The sequence below is a fragment of the Teleopsis dalmanni genome, chromosome 2, assembly GCF_002237135.1.
Source record: "Teleopsis dalmanni isolate 2A chromosome 2, ASM223713v2, whole genome shotgun sequence".
Classification (NCBI taxonomy): Eukaryota; Metazoa; Arthropoda; class Insecta; order Diptera; family Diopsidae; genus Teleopsis; species Teleopsis dalmanni.
Genome location: NC_051847.1, coordinates 22,033,591 through 22,051,749, shown reverse-complemented (window position 1 = coordinate 22,051,749; position 18,159 = coordinate 22,033,591). Strand labels below are relative to the sequence as shown.

Sequence of the window (18,159 nt, the reverse complement as noted above, 5' to 3'; positions counted from 1 at the left end):
TTTTATATTATTATAAATATCTGTGTAAATTATTGCAAAAATATTACATAAATGGTATTATATTATTGTAGTAGTTATGCAGTTTGCGATTTTAAAATATACTAAACTTAATTAATATATATTATTTTTTCTTTATTTATCAATTGCTTATGAAATTTCTTACGAATACATTTAAAACTATTAATTTCAATATTCACAAATATTAAAAGTTATTTATATTAGTATTATAAATACAAAAATATAATTAAAAAATATGATACAATAATAAAATAAAATAAATAAAAAATATATACTAAGTAAAACCAACAACTTTTGAAGTTTTAGTTATTATTATTACTTTATTTAATAATTGCCTAATGGGAATATGTTTAATGTCATTTTCAATATTTACAAATACTAAAATTTATTAGTTTAATTATGATAAAAATATTACACATAATTAATGTTCGGACAATCAGACACTTAACTATAAAAAAGACACAGAGTATCTTGCAGAAATCTACTAATAAATTAAAAATCAAATTTTTTTCCTTTTCATTTTTCATTAGTTTTTTGTTTTTGAATTTGTGTTTGTTTTTGACTTAATAAATTTAAATGTTTATTCAAAATATAAAACATTTTAAGAGACAACATTGTTTGTCATTTTTGGTTGTTTTTTTTCTGATATATGTTTATATTTTTTTAATTACATGTATTTAAATAATTTTTTTTTTACTTATTGTATATTAAAAATGGTCTAGATGATATTTCGAATTAGACCGAAATATCTGTATTACACCGAAATATGGCACTGCAACCGTCGGGTTTATTGTGCGCCCTTCTGGGTTTAAAGTAGGTCTCTAAGCCATGTTGCGTCAACACCCTATTCTATATGTGCATTAGCGCAGAGCATTCTAACAGCAAATGTTTGGCCGACTCCTCATTCTCTTCACAGAATCTACAATTTGCATCCGTATGTATACACAGTCTTGTAAGGTGGTATTTGCCCTGTTAGGATTCCTGTGATGATTCTAAGTTTTTCTTTTGAAAGGTGCATACAATTTTGATATTTCTTTTTTTTATAGGTACCAATAAGTGATTTGAATTGTGTTAATCTTGCTATATTAACCCAGTAATACTATTTATTCTGGTTCTCCTTTATTTTTATGAGAGAAAGGAGCGTACTATGTCCTAGTCCACAAAAAGGTTCCGGCCCCATCATCACGCATAATGTTACTACTGTTAATGTCTCAAAATCATAGAAGATAAGATATAGCAGTATTATTATTATTATTTTTAACTTAAAATATATAATGTTGTTGTTGTTAATTTAGCAAAGTCATACCATAGATGGAAGATAAGATAAAGAAGTATGTTTAATTATTATACGTTTATTAGTGATATCATTGTAGCTAACAAACATATTCGAATAGACCGGTTAACTGGTTGAGCTTTTTATATTTAGAAAGCTTTTTCTTGCTGTTCTTATTTCAAACTCTTTTTTTTGCGCTCCTTGTTATTGTGCGAACATGTGCCATCGTGGATTGCGAGAGGGCCGTGTAGCGTAGCATTAGAGCTTTCGCCGATTGAAAATGTGCTACTGCATGAATGATGGCATTTCATGTCAGTCTTTACAGTCTTTAAAGAGGCAATGTGGCAAGTATTAATAGAAGTCTGAACATTTGGGCTCTTGAGCGTTGAATAAAAATTTATAAAATTATTATTTAAAAATTAGAATGTGAAATAAGTTTTTAACAAAAATAATAAAAATAAAAAGTGAGTGTTTCGCTACTGCAAAGAAATTTTATTTTTATTTGCAAAGAACGAAGGAAATATTTTTAAACACGTGAAATTTTTATATAAATATTTATATGTATGTATATGTCACTTGAAACGCATGTGTTTTTGTATATAAACTCTTATGTACAGAGTCGGTGTGTCGTTATGTAGATAGATATATCCTTTTGAAATCCTGCATTGCGCGTGAAATCAATGCTAAAATTCAAAAATAAATCAATTATAAAAATATGCTTTCCCAAAGCTCAACAAAAAATGCTGAAACGTGCGAAATGTTGCCTTTCCTATTGTGTAAGATACCAGAATATACTGAACTCTAAACCCCTACGTGGTAAGAAGACTGACACTTTATGTACCGGTACCGGTAAAATCAAATTTCGGGGGGAATACGAGTATTCTGAAGCAGATAAGAACGCTGTGCTTGTATTTGGCGTTTAGTTAATAAACAATTCAGTCTGTGCTTAAATATTTTTATATTATTGTTGTTTTCTTTGCTCAATATTTATAGGCACCCATAGAGATAGTTTCAGTAAATTTCTCTAAAAATATCTATTTTGTTTATTAGTTATACATTAGCAACATTATATCTTAATATCAATAATAAAAATAACCAAGTATTCTGGTTTCCAAGCGATGTGACTTGTGAACATATCTGAGGTATAAATGAGATGCAATTTTCCTTTTTTTAAGAACATCGTAAAAACATCAATACACATATTGAAAAGTTATAATAAATTTCATATTCTAATATATTTAAAATATTTTATGAAGTTAGTAATAAATTCAGTATATTTTTCTAATTCAAAACAGAACACCAAAAAAAAGCGATGTAAGACTATTTACAACCAATCCAATAACTTTTTTTTAAATTATTTTTTCAATAATATTAAAAATGAAATAAAGAACACTTATAAATATATGTAATTATCATATTGAATAGCAATACGTTTATTTTATTAGATAATCCCGCCACTCAATATTACAATGGGCTATTACTTGAGATCAAGTAAGCTTTGGGTATATGGCCTTCACTCTAACCTAACCTAACAGTACTCAAACATAATACCTGAATTTAGTTCAATATACAAATAAGTTTCTCTGGTTTCCCGATCACTACGATATCAAGAATTAGCTGGAAAATGTACCTCCAAACTAATAAAGGTTGTTAGCTTAATGCAAACAATTGTTAAAGTCCCCATATATAAAGTAGCTATATACAAGTTGAGAACAATAAAGGATGTACGGACTTCTATATTCAAGCTGGTCTTTCTTAAACAGTAAAAAGTACAGCAATCTTATTGAGATGTTTCATTAGTTATAACAGTTTTATGCGCAGTTTGCTGACGAGTCATTGTCGGTTAGGATGAAGATTAATGCCAGAAAATGTATCTTATTAAAACATTCAGACCATCGGAATAATATGAGTAGCGATAACACTAGTACTTTGAATATTAGTTTTATTATAAATTTGCTGGTGAGTACTTGTCGATCAGGAAACCATGCTAGGGGATTGAATATTTTCTTCAATGACTTAACTGTAGGGGAAGCTGAAGAGAGAGAATTTTACATCTGCTTTGTCACTATTTAGTTTATAAAACTTATTTTTTAAGTTTCATTAAAAGTCTAAAATTCTTGGCTCTGATATTTTTCAAAAAATTTACTAGGAGATTTAATATTCTCTTGAATGATATTTGCTGTAGCTGTAAAGAAGTTAATAAACGCCGCAATTCTAGGAAATTCCATCGGTAGCAGTTGAAATAGTACGTCTGGATATAGTTTCCGTAAAGCGAGCTTTATCTTTCACTTGGGCTGTTTTTTAATCCACAGAACCCGTTTGATAAACATCAAATGAAAGTAAATAAACACAGCTATTTTTTTCGCGTAAATTTAAGTTTCCACGACAGTCCCCACGATACTTAATTTACTTACTTAATTTACGATACTTAATTTAAGTTGCCAACTTCTATTGATCAGCACAAATGAAACTCTCTCACTATCAGTTATAATCTATACAGTATTGGATAATACCGAATGGATTTTAGTTGTCTCTTCCGAGAGACATGCCCCTAATGCGAAGGTGAATGTACCCTATGGAATATATACACAGATAAAATCTGTGCTTACTTTGCCCTACTTTATTACTTACATCCGTTAATCAACTTTACTAGCAACACTGTCTTCAATAATTTGAAGACAAAATGTTTATCGTATTTCTTAATTAAATTAATTATATATAATTGCTCTTCTCTGCATTTAGCTTTAATTAATATAAAAAAAATAAAACAATTAATTAAATATTGTTGTGGTTTAAACAGATCTAAGCATTAATTAATTGGATTAAATAATATTCATTATTCCAACTCGGTCTGTACTATCTATGTCTGCATACTAAAGTATCTTAATGGTGTTAATAAACCTCATCCCTCTCCTATGACAAAAGATTAACAACCACTTACTCGGTAGAACTTGAGATTCCATAAAAAGCGAAACTCAGCGAAGAATTCATATTTGCCCACTTACTTAAGCTAATTTCCCATCATTTATGCGCGTTGAATGGATTGTGCTGTGCAGTTGCAGTCAGTGCACTGCACTAAAAATGCATAAAGCAAATACTGCTTATAGCTCTTTTGTAGTCGTTGTTGTTGTTTATTGTCAGTTTTGTGAAAGGAAAAGTAAACAATTTAAATGACAAATAAAAAACTTTTCATGTGCGAAATTCAGATTTACACTTTACACTTGTGAAAGTGAAAGAACTTTTGAAACGCCAACCATGTTTGTCTTAGCACAGTGCAGGGGTGGCCCACACCAGGAACGTTGTGCATTAACGTAAATAAACCAAACTTTAAAAAGGTATCTCAAAAAGTAAATGATTAGCTGCAGTGTAAACAAAGATACAAGCAGAGATAAATGGGTCCACTTGTCACTTGGACCTGATCATGATCTATGTTAGAAATGAATATAGGTTAGATAGGTTGATAGGTGAGGTCAAAGCAGGATCGAATTTTTTTCAATCAGTGAAGATTCCTCACAAATTTTCTATTTTGATTCCATATTCCTAGTAATTATAAGTGCAAGTTTAGACATATTAGAACTAGCCGAACGCTTTGAAGAATACAAGTAACTGGCCAATTTAACGTTATATACATCATTGAGTAAGTTTAGAAATGATTTAAGTTTAAACCTGGATCTATATAAGTTTAGAGAATGGCACAACAGGTGTTTTGGTACCTCTTTCTCTACCGTCGCTACACGCGATCTACAAGAGTTTAGGGCCTGGATTCATGACGTTCTATAGTCCCGTGTCCTGCATGCACCGATGTTATCTTAGATATAATTATGATTTTTATAAGGGCTCGAACATAAGCTGTCGCGGACGTAGTGTCCATTCGATGTTTTACAACCCAGATTTATTGATCAATTCTTTGCGAAAAATAAAATTTAACTTTTCCTAAAGTGAAAAAGAGCTATTGATAGAACAAGAAAACTGATCTATAGCCAGATAATTAGACCAGCATTACTTCATGGATGTGTCGCGTATAGCAAAGCTGCCGACTCTACTATACAAAAGCTACAAGTTGCTCCGAAGACTCCGAAGACTCTTCAAAGTGCCTTGGTACATCCGCACAAACGACATGCTAAGAGACCTTAGAATAGACCCGATCAAAAAATACATAAGGGACAGAGCCCTGAAGTTATATGCGAAAACTGACAGGCTATCCTACTTAGCACTATCTAATCTTAGAGTAATCACTCTCCGCACGCGGAAGTACGCAGATCTTAGATCAATCACTGAATAATCATGAAGCTTATAGGGAATACATAAATTAGTCAATGAGATGGGTGTGTTTAAAATGTGTTTAAAATATTATAGTTCTTTACAGGTTTCCTATCTCTGAATTATTTTTATAGTAATTTTATAAATTCTTTCTGTAGTTAATAATTTGCATTGTATACATTTAAATGCAAATGTGATAATAAAAGAACAAATTCTATTAAAATTCTCTGACCACTTAAAATCCCTTTTATCTTATGAATATATTTTTTTAATTTTATTATATTATATGTTTGTTGAAAAATCGTGCTTTGATCTCTAATAAGCGATAATTAAATAAATAATCTGATAATCATATATGTAGAATAAATTTAAATACTGAAATAGTTATTTAAAGGTATGCAAAACAGTTGTCTTATTATTATTAATCTATATTTATCTTGTTATTACTTATCTCTGACCTTATTTTTATGTTGTTGAACTACTTTATTGTTACGAATTTAATGGATTATACTAGTATATATATTTCTTAAATGTTATTTAACAATTTTCTTAACATAAAATTAAAAAACTTTTAAAACAATAGTCGGTTTTGGTCAGTGCTTATCTTCTCCTCTAGTGTACCAAGTGCAGTTAGGTTAGGATAGATTGGTGTGGAAACCTTCTACACCAAAGCTTACTTAAGCATAAATAATGGCCTATTGTAACACCACAAATTAAGTACAGTTTGTACTACTGTAGATTGATTATTCTATCAGAAACATCGTATATCATAAGGTTTTCTCCCTCTAGCTGCTGGAACAGCTGAAGTCATTCTCTTGATATATCTTTAAGTTGCATCAATGTTAAATTTTATTCATAATTTTTGTAGTCCTTCTCTTGAGATATGTGTTGACGAAATTAATGATTGAGTATTAATTTCTAAATTTAAGCAAACAGATTATAATTTTTTGGTGTTTTGGTTCAAATTATATTTATGCAAGCAGTTTATTACTTTTAAATTTGCAAATACCTAAATATCATATAATAATAGTAAAATCTATATATAAACATTTTATTGATATTTTTAACATATAATATATGATGAAAAATATAATGAAAATTTGTTATTTTTACAGATACTTATTATTTTCAACTGCCACTAGAGATAATGAATATCCCAAAAATAGTTATAGTTGGTGCAGGACCATCTGGTATTGCCTGTGCTACAAAACTATTAGATTATGGTTTTCATAATGTGATAATAGTTGAGGCAGAGAAACGAATTGGTGGTCGTATACATACTATACCTTTTGCGGACAATGTCATTGATTTGGGTGCACAATGGTGTCATGGTGAAAAGGACAATATTGTCTACGAATTGGCATATAAACATAATTTATTGGAGTCAACGGGTGACGTTTATGAGAGCTATGAATGCATTCGTTCTAATCGTGAAGTTGTGCCGGAAAGTATTAGTCAACGATTAAAGGATATTGTAAATGATAGTTTAGTGACACGTCAAATGGAATTACGAAATTGTAGCGGATCCCTTGGTAGTTACATAACGAACAAATTTTACGAAGCACTACGTAGACCTGAAAATTCTGACATAGATATTGCGATAGCAAAGGAGTTTTTTGAAAACTATCAAAAATTTGAAAATTCCGTTGAAGCTTCGGATACATTAGATGAAGTTTCTGGCCGAGGCTATTTGGAGTATTGGGAATGTGATGGTGATATACTGCTTAATTGGAAAGACAAAGGTTATATAGAGTTTTTAAATTTATTAATGAAATCTAAAGATTTAGGTACAGAGCATGGATTGTTAGATAAACGCATAATATTGGAAAAAAGAGTAAAACAGATTTATTGGAATCGTAACGATAGTTGTGTTGATGTGAAGTGCGAAGATGGCGAAAATTTTTTAGCTGATCATGTTATTTTAACGGTTTCATTAGGCGTACTCAAAGATCAACACTTATCACTTTTCGAACCAAAATTACCTGTGGAGAAACAACGTGCTATAGATGGTCTTGCTTTTGGCACTGTAAATAAAATTTTTATAGAATTTCCTGTGCAATTTTGGCCAAATAATTGGACAGGTTTTACATTGCTGTGGCGTGAGGAAGATATTGATGAAATACGCGGTACTGCACGTGCTTGGCTTGAAGATGTTTTCGGTTTTTACTGTGTAAATTATCAACCAAAAATTTTAAGTGGTTGGATAATTGGAGTTAATGGCCGACATATGGAAACATTACCGGAAGAAGAAGTACTAGCCGGATGTATGTATCTATTTCGTAAATTTCTTACGTGGAATATACCAGATCCAGTGAATTTTAAGACATCAACTTGGTATACAAATGAGAACTTCCGTGGTTCATATTCATTTCGATCAATGTTCACTGAGGAAATTGGCACAAGCGCAAGGGAATTAGCACAGCCTCTTACAGTTGTGGTAACAAATCCAAGACTACAAAATGATAGTGATAATAATGATGAAACCATAAGTGCACAAAGCCGTTGTGATAAACCAATTATTCAGTTTGCTGGAGAAGCTACAAGTGACCATTATTATTCCACAGTACATGGCGCTGTGGAAGCTGGTTGGCGTGAGGCTAGGCGCTTAGCACAATTTTATGGAAAACTTAAACATATATCTAAAAATTACAAATCGCAATTATAACAATTGTAGGACTTTGAATGTTAACTTGTGCAAGATTCTTTTAAAGAATATAAAATTTGTGTACAACTTGTTACATTTAAAGTCCTTAAACAAAACGAAAATATTTTTAAATTTTAATACTGCTTCGAAAAAAAACTATAAACTATAAACCATGACTATATGAATATTTCTTGTCGCCTTATTTGATCAGTAAATATTATCTTTGAAATATTTTCCACTTCCGATTAGAAAAGTAATACCAATTTTTGATTTTTTTTATAAAACGAAACCCAATGTACTTCAGTAATTATATAGCAAATTTTATTATTATATTTCAGATAGAACTTCTTTATTAATATCTACTTTAGTCAAAAACTAACCTTGAGAGTGGAGAGTTAGATATAACTTTGATTCTTTTTTCATAAAATTAAAATCCGTTCATAGTTTAATAGTGAGGAATCAAATTTTATTTCAGATAGAACTGTGATATACAAAAAATACTGGATTATAGTAATAATATATGTTTCAAAATATTTTTTTATTTTATTTTATTAAAATAAAACCGTGAAAACAACGAATTTCAATAAATATAAATATTCTGGTTAATTCTTTTCACCACTCTATTACTCTATAAGCGAAATATAGCTCACTTCTCGAGATATTGAAATCACACTAATTAAAAATTTAACTACGCCATCTAACGCCAATTAGTATATCCAATTTTCACAAACAACGGGTATAAAGAAAAGTGGTGCATATACTTGTTGGTAGTTTTTATATAAAAATTTGGGAACCATTGTCCCACTTTGCTTTATTTAAATCGATTTACAAATTGGAATCAAGCCAACATTCATAATTATTCAATATCATATTAGTAAATCTTATAGACTTATAGTTTATGAACATTTCTCTAGAACGGTTTATAAGAAGATACATACTGCAATTGCGTTACATATAGGTTTATTAAAAATTGAACATAAAAATATATTACAAATTTTTTTACAATATACCAGATTTCTCGGAAATGCAGTGTATCTGTAGCCTAGTATGGTAGATAGTGCTTAATACTGAAAGGAGTATGTATCTTATAGTACCTTATATGAGGGCGGCTTCTTAATTTTTTTCGTTTTGCAGTAGTATTTAAAATTTAATACATATTATTATTTTTGTTTTGTTTTTGTAATATTTTTTAGTAAATTCTTAATAAAAAGTTAACTTATTCTTCCAATCGTAAACAGCTATTGATATTAAATTTAAATGTATATAATTTTAAAAATTAGTAACTTTTGTAAAAACTGTTTTAATGAAACAGGCTGTAATAAAATAGTTTTAGTAATTTTAAATTGCTTTATATTATATTATATATAAAAAATTATATAGGAGTATTAAATATTTTTAATACGTAAAATATGATCATTTAATAATAGAAAACAAAAACAAATACCTATTTTAATTTATTTGTAATAATTCAGTTCATGAACTCAATTTATGAATGAAAATGGATATTATTTCGTTTTGAATTATAAACCATCTTCCAGACCGTTTAATGACTGAAGGTAGACATTGAAAAAGAGTTAAATATTAAACAATCTGAGCGAACTTCATATTTATTTGTATTCATACTTACGCATAGATGCACATATACAACAGCAGTGACAACGACGAAGAAAAAACTCAAAAAGAAATTGAAATTTCCTTCACATTATAATTAGGCCGTGTGCGAGTTCGAGTAAATTGATGGTAAATTGAGGGATATAGTAAATTATGTCGGTATGGCAGCGAATGTTGGTATTTACCAGAATTTCGAGTAGGGTGAATTAGATAAAAATGAGGTAAATTAGGTATTATCATTGTGAAAATTTTATAAGATATTTAATAAATAGTAAAATAAATTTGAAAACTTTTAATCAGAAATAATAAATAAGTACAATAAATAAATAAATATTAACATAAGTGCAGTGCAAAAAATCCCTAGGAAATTTCAATTTACTTTACCTCAATTTACATGAACTCGCACACGGTCTTAATGAAAAAAGTTATTTTCTTTAGAAAACCCCAAATAATACGATATTAACTGAAGGGAATGACAGAATAATATACAAAAAAAAAAGGAAAATAATCGTAAATTATATATTATTATGATGAAACAGCTATTATGAAACAGAAAAAATATCGTTGAAGTATTGAAAAAAAATTACTCTTGCGAAAAATAAATTTCATTAAAAATTTCATTAAAATTTAATACAATGATATAATATATTTTATAAAATAATAAATTAATTTGTTAAGAAATAATTATAATTTTTCGTAAAAAAACCAATTTAATGTGATCGAAATTAAATTTCCTAATGGGGTGATATTATACAGTCTGTGCTAAGTTACTTCGTATAAGCTGGTATTATTTATTTATGTTCCGGTTTTTTTAACTATAGACATTGATTTTCAAAAACTATCGATAGTTAGTAAACTTTGAATAAAAAACTAAAAATCAAAATTTTAAATAAATTTCTATCAAATAGACAAAAAAAAATTGAATAAAACAAATTTAAGATGATATATCTTTGAAAGATATGTCATGTCATCAAAATTCTTCCACGTTAACTCTTGAACTCATAAAAGAGCTTCGTACTTTTTCAAAGTACCAGGCTGAGTTTTTGTTTTTTAATTTAGGCGCAAAATTTTTAAATTTTAGTAGTATTCATTTTTTTTTAGCTGAATAAACATGTATCTAATATTGATTGTATCGATATTGCCACTGATTGGGAACCGCCATTATATCGTACAGTGCTGATTAATAATAACATTAGTTGAGTATACTTAATATAAAAGCAAAAATAGTTTTTAATGGTTTTTATTAATCTTTCTATTTAATAATTGTCAAAATGTTTGATTTTAGGTTTTTTGTTTAATTTTAAAAATTTATTTTTGAAATTTTATTTATAGATGTGCTTTGATTTTATAACAAAAATTGTAGGAAAGCCAAAAAGTCCCAAAGAATATAAACCAAGATCAAATGAACCAAGAATAGTTATAGTTGGCGCAGGAATTTCTGGTATTGCTTGTGCTCTTAGGCTTCTTGATTATGGTTTTGAAGATATAATATTATTGGAAGCGCAGTCTAGAATCGGTGGCAGAATTCATACTGTTCCCTTTGCAGATAATGTAGTTGATTTGGGAGCACAGTGGTGTCACGGAGAAATCAATAATATTGTGTTCCAAACATTAAAAGCGAAGAAACGTTATGACCTATTGGATACAACAGGTGGTATTTATGTATCTTATGAGTGTATTCGTTCAAATGGTCAAAAAGTAGATATTGACATTACGAATCGTTTGAAAAATATTGTTAGTACCATTATAGAAGAACGTAAAAAGGATATAGCCTTTCATACTGGTTCTTTGGCATTGTACTTAACCGAAAAATTTAATGAAGCACTAGCACTTCCTGAAAATAACGATATAGATGAGACAATAGCATCTGAATTTTGGGAAAATTTTAAAAAATTGGAAAGCACTGAAACATCAACTGATCTCGATGAAGTTTCTGCCTGTGGTTTCAATGAATATTATGAATGTCCAGGAGACTATATGCTAAATTGGAGAGATAAAGGGTACACAACCTTTTTGCGTCTTCTGCTGCAAAGTGAAGAGTTAAATAAGGAACTAGGTCGTCTGAGTGGCAAAGTTGTATTTAACACTATAGTAAGTACGATTAGGTGGAATACCGAAGAACAAGATAATATGATAGAAATATGTATAGAGGGCTCAATTAATTCATATAAGGCAGATCATGTTGTAGTAACAGTTTCATTGGGTGTACTAAAAGCAAATTTCATGGAAATGTTTGAACCACCTTTACCGGATGAAAAAAAACGTGCAATAAATGGACTTGGATTCGGAAGTGTGGGTAAGATATTCCTTGAATTTCCAGAACAATTTTGGCCGGACGATTGGACGGGTTTTAGTACATTATGGAGAGAAGAAGAGTTAGCAAAAATGCGAGGAACAAAAAATTTTTGGTTGGCCGATGTATTCGGTTTTTATTGTGTTAACTATCAACCAAGAATTTTAGTTGTATGGACAGTTGGTAAATTAGTAATGTTTATTGAATCTCTACCTAGGATTGAAGTCCAAGACAATTTAATGTTTTTATTACGACAATTTCTACCCAACTGGGATATACCAAAACCTAAAAATATATTAATAGCGAATTGGGAAAGTAATCGATTTTTTCGAGGTTCATATTCATTTCGATCATTACATACTGAGTTTTTAAAAACAACCGCACATGCATTATCGTTACCTTTAACAGTTTTGACATACGCAGATGTAGATGAATTCTATGAGCGCGCTTCTCTTCGTCCTCTCTCAATTCGACCTGTTGTTCTGTTCGCAGGTGAAGCAACAAGCAAACATTACTATTCTACAGTGCATGGTGCGATGGAGAGTGGCTATAGAGAAGCAGACCGTTTAGCTGGTTATTATAGTAAACCAAGACTAATATGATTGAGTTTGTGATACATATTTAAGTCCAATGTAACGATCTCATTACTAGCTATTTATTAGGTAATAAAAGTATTTATTTGGTGGCATATAATAATTTTTCACTCATTTTTCTCTAATAATTTGAGGTTGGAAATTTAACTCTGTTGCTTTTTGGAGTGATTCAACATAAAGTGGTAAACGCTGTGTCATTCGGAAGGACCAAAAATCTTTCACCTGTCTGCAAAGATTTAAATCTAATTCAGTTATGAGTATGCCATCTTTATCGCGTGATAGACCCTTAATGAAAAAAAAAATTATTTTATAACAAGGACATGTATTGTTAATATAATGTATGTCTTACTGGTGTTCTTGCTCCATTAGGTGCGGCAACGTACGTCGATCCATAAAACGGACCAAATACTTTATGTGCCTTTTGTCCATCACCAGAAGTATATTCATTTGGAAACTCTTCATTGCCAACACGATTAATAGCTACAGTAAAGTAACTGTTAGCTATTGCGGCATTACGTGCCTCAATACCCCATAACGGTTCGCTAAGTGCACCGACAGTTGCAGATGGGTTAAAAACAATTTCAGCACCATTTATTCCAAACATCATCCAATTTTGTGGATGATGACGTCCATAACATATATTAATGGCAATTTTACCAAATGCAGTTTCAAATACTGGGTGCCCTGTATTACCCTCATGATAATATGTAGACTCATTAAAATCTCCAACGCGTGGTATATGATTTTTGCGATGTTTACCAATATAACGACCAGAGTTGGATATTACGACTGCTGTATTCCAAATAGTGTCACCATGTGCTGTGTCACGTTCAAGTATTGATGATATAATTACCATGTTATAGGCTTTTGCCAGTTCTTGCAGCATTTTTGTTGTTGGTCCGTTTTCAGCCTCTTCAGCAAACTCACACCAAGGGAATTTTTCACGGGTACAAAAGGCAAAGGGCATTGCTAAAACGAAGAGAAATATTTATACAAAATATTATTAATAAATAAAAAGTAAAATATACAGACTCCAAGCTTCTTGCATGCATACTATATTCACATTTGCTGCAGCTGCCGCCTTTAATATTTTACGAATTTTTTCCCAAATCGCTTCACGTTGTTTTTCGATCGGTTCTGTTGTTGGAAGTTCAATAGAATTTTGAATTGCTCCTATTCGTACAAGGCGTGGTTTCCGTATTTGTTCAGGCTGTGCAGCAAAACGAAATCCTTTTATTTCAAAACCATTCTGATCAGCAATAGCTTTTGCTGGCTCTGGTATTTGAAGAACATTGCTAAAATATAAGAAGAGATAAGCGTTTTTATAGAAATTTCTTAATTAAAGCATAGGTCCACAAATAATAGTATGAATAGATTAATTAATCTAATACCAATTTTTTTTTATCTAACTTCTCTCATTCATCGGCTAGAACAATAGTTCCTTGTTTTTGGAACATTAATGTATGTACTTTTTATAGTTCATTTTTACAGATAGTTTTATGAAAGCAAAAGAGTGTAATACAGATGGAAACAAATAACTTGACGGTCAATTGGGAGGATTAAATCCGATACATCAAAACATACCAAATATGGTATTTCAATTTTTATTGGATTTCGAATCATATGTTTGGTTCAGAGTTATAAATTTAATATTAAATTATTATGTGTGCACCTTTTGATAAACCTAAAATGATCCATTCATTCAAAACTTAAGACGTTATTAGGTTTATTAAAAGCCCGATAGAGGTATTGAATTTGTTACCTAACAGTCGCAGAAACAAGCAGCTAAGACAATTTGATGTATCACCCTATATTTCACAGCATCTGCAATATTGATATTTATCGATTTCTCTTTGAAAGGGACTTGATTGGTTTCAGTGGCTAAACCACAGACACCTTTTCAAATCTTATAATAAGCAATTAATATCCGTTTTAATACCATATTAATCATAAAAAACTTATGTAGATAAGCTAGATTCACCCAGTTCTTTCTGATGTGTAGTTTGACAGATTGTCTATGAAGTGATTTCTATATGAACGTACGTATTTGTTTTTGCGGCCCTCCAATCTGTACAATGATTTGTATTGTTCCACAAACGTATCTGGTCTAGCAAACCCCGGTCTATATGAAAATATATATATCGTTTCACATATACATATGTACCTCTAACCAGACTTTCATGAAAACATATAAGAGGGGTAAATTGTGTGCTTTTGCATTCCCTTTGATATCCCATGACTAGAAATGAATAAATTAATGCGTGAGTTGATTTAATCCACCAAATTCTAGTCCTACATTCTCTCACTAATTTTTATTTAAAGGTGAAAGATTTAAGTGCTTTAATTGCTGCTTGGCTGTCAATGAAAATGGAAAACTCACATTTATCATTTATATGGTTTGCAATTACCGACCTGCCGACATCATAATCGATAAGGCTTCAGTCTGAAAAAATTTTGTTTCAACAGGTAGCAGAAAAGACTAATTTATAACTGAAAATGATGAAAATCTTCCTGCTTCTAAGAGATGATAGTTTACAGTGCCCTTAGAATACGTTTCTGATTACTTTTATTTAATATTTTTTACATATATGTAATGTGTATTTATAGTTGTAAGATAAAAAGTCCAAAGTAGTATATTGCAATGTATTGAATTTTTTTTTATTAAGTTCAATGATATATAGTATCATTATTTAATCAATTAACACAAACTACACTCCGAAACGATTTCAGTTTAGATTATTATTTTTGTTTTTTTTTCAATTGGCATTTAATCTATGATCTCGAGTAAGATTTATAATTCTCATTTGTAAACAATGCATTATTTATTAGAACGCATGAGAGAGCATATTACGTTCATTTAAGTATCTTGGCGCCCTTGACTTGTAGTTTAAAAACACATTTCTTCATGTCAAAAAAAATTTAAATTGAATGTTTCAAATATTAAATTTTTAAGATTTATCAAATTAAATATTGAACTATTTTTGATTGGATATAATTTTAGATATGAATAGTCTTCTCTTATCTATGTGTTAGTAAGATATATGTAAACAAAACATTTAACAGATTTAAAATATAAATTATCTTTAAAAGTAACATACGCAGAATTGTTGATATTTGCTTATCAAATTATTATTACTTTGTACTGAAGAACAAGCAAAAGATAAGTATTTTGATTAGACAAAATCATTCTATGTTATATAAGTTCGGTACTCTTCAATTTTTCTATCAAATTTCTAAATCACAACAATGCATTTGTGTATATATATAAAAAATTAAAGATTCATATATTATCAAACTTACTCATCGTCACGTCCGTATAAGATTCGTTTCACTTCTTTCAATTCTTCGTTGGGAATATATTTATCCAAGCATTCTTCCAAACTTGTTAAATTGAAACCTGACATTTTAAAAGTTTAAGGTCGTTTTCTAAAGCAATATATTTGTACGTAAATTAATATTTAAGTAACTTTAATCGACAAATTCCCACTAAATAATATATAGACAACCGAATAACATGCTCACTTTAATGCAAATGAAAACCAAAATAAATTCATAAAAGCGCAAACCCCTTCGTATGAGCTCCAAACGCATTCTCAGTTCTCAGCTCTCAGTTCTCAATTCTCAATATTTTAAATTGTTAATTATTTTGAAATTTTGAATTAATTTAGATACGGTTTGCTCATATTATTTCAGAGTGCAGAACAAAAATATTGTTATAGGAATACCACGAGCAAGTAAAAGTGTTTTCAGTACGTATCTTGTTGATACATTCTGTTCACTACACGGTTATATATATATATATATAATATAAAACCATATTTATAAATTTTATAAAGATGGATTATAATATAAATATATAAAAAATTATGTATTTATATATATATCGAACTATGATAATTTCTTACTTTTTTATATTGTACTTATTTATTAAGAAGTTGAAACTTAGAATATTAATTACAATTTTTTTTTTCAATAAATAATCATACATTCTATGCATCCGAAAAGATTAAATAAAGCAAAAAAGAAAATGTGAATCAATCAAAATTATTTAATCGCCTTTAAAGTAGGTCCCACATAGCTATGCCAATTTATTTTTGCCAATTCTTCGTACTTTTTGTAGACTGATTGAGTTATAGACGCAGCTTTCCCAGCAAATACTGTGTCGTTACCGAGGCAGTAATTTTACTTTCGAAAACAAAAAAAAGTGAAGAGATTCATGTTAAATGAGTACGACGTTTGGTCGGTCTCATTCCTTACGTTTATTGTCATAAATTCGAGCTGAACCGTGACTTTCAGGATATTCACAATCTATAAAACTGAATTAAGTGTACTAAAAAATACTCGAAACTGTTAAAATTATTTAAAAAAACATTCAACAAAGTTGCAACAATAATCATGTTCTCTTGTATACTAAAGAAGTAAAGCACAAAAAGAACTAACAAATTTACAACCACAACTATGTTGTCTTGTATGAAAGTAAAGCACTAACTATGTCGTTTTTTATACTATAGACGTAGTATAGAGACAATATAGTAACTAATTTCGATATTGTGCTATGATTGCAAAGCAACAGAACAGCAGTTCTACTATTTAAGAGGACTTATTATATTGATGTTGCGGATTATTCACTGAAATTAGTCGAGTTATTTTCTTGGCAGTAAACAATTTGGCTTGGAAGACATTGAATCAGCTTGGTGAAAGGTAAAAAAATTTACTAATATTATTATGAGAGCTAAAGATTTTTGTTATTATACAAAGGAAATATATTTATATTAGATTCAAAAAAAAAAGTCAACAGTATTATAAGTAAAGTTACAATAAATAAAAAACATATACATTCCGTATAAATCTGATGTAAGACACTGAATAAAAAGTTGAACCATAAAACGATTTTCTTTAAATTTTTTTATTAAGGAAAAATAAAAAAGAAATTATAATAAATATATATTATAATTTGCATTATTATATTTAATTGAACACATTAAAGAATTATAAATTTATTTTAAGAAACTAACATAAAATATATACTCCAAATATTTTTAAAAGTCTTGCTATTTTAATATGTAAAAATATATCTCTTCAGTTTCTTAAAAACGAATATTTATATTAAGTAAATATTTTTAAGAAATTGAAAGAGTAAAATTTATTTGAAATTAATTAAAAAATATTAAATTTCAATATATGATTTCTTAATAAATTTAATTTAATTATTAACAAATTTATATTAGAAGAAACTATTTTTGTTTAGTAATTATAAATGTTCATATATTAACAAATATATATGATTTAACATTTAATATAGATTTTAAATTATATTCATATATAATTAATTATATATATTATTCTATTTTATTATATAAATATATATTTATATATTGGACAAACGCTTTCGTATAGGGGCTTTCTAGTTTTGGTTTTTAATATATATAACAGTTTCTTTTAAACAATTTACTTATTGTATTCTTTT

General features: G+C 29.0%; 2 protein-coding genes across 2 annotated transcripts; one reads left to right on the top strand and one right to left on the bottom strand.

The window, feature by feature from the left end:
* The first annotated feature begins 1,929 nt into the window (after window positions 1-1,929).
* On the top strand, window positions 1,930-12,720 carry LOC119674108. The gene is made up of 4 exons (XM_038085233.1): window positions 1,930-2,107; window positions 6,667-8,206; window positions 8,445-8,448; window positions 11,142-12,720. The coding sequence occupies exons 1-4, from the start codon at window positions 1,972-1,974 to the stop codon at window positions 12,699-12,701; spliced, it is 3,240 nt and encodes a 1,079-aa protein (XP_037941161.1). The 5' UTR covers window positions 1,930-1,971; the 3' UTR covers window positions 12,702-12,720.
* Window positions 12,721-12,725: 5 nt separating this feature from the next.
* LOC119674676 (beta-ureidopropionase) lies at window positions 12,726-16,220 on the bottom strand. The gene is made up of 4 exons (XM_038085829.1): window positions 15,993-16,220; window positions 13,725-13,987; window positions 13,042-13,661; window positions 12,726-12,977 (listed from the first exon to the last, which is right to left on the bottom strand). Exons 1-4 carry the CDS (start codon window positions 16,094-16,096, stop codon window positions 12,804-12,806), a joined length of 1,161 nt encoding a protein of 386 aa, XP_037941757.1. The 5' UTR covers window positions 16,097-16,220; the 3' UTR covers window positions 12,726-12,803.
* Between the last annotated feature and the right edge of the window lie 1,939 nt (window positions 16,221-18,159).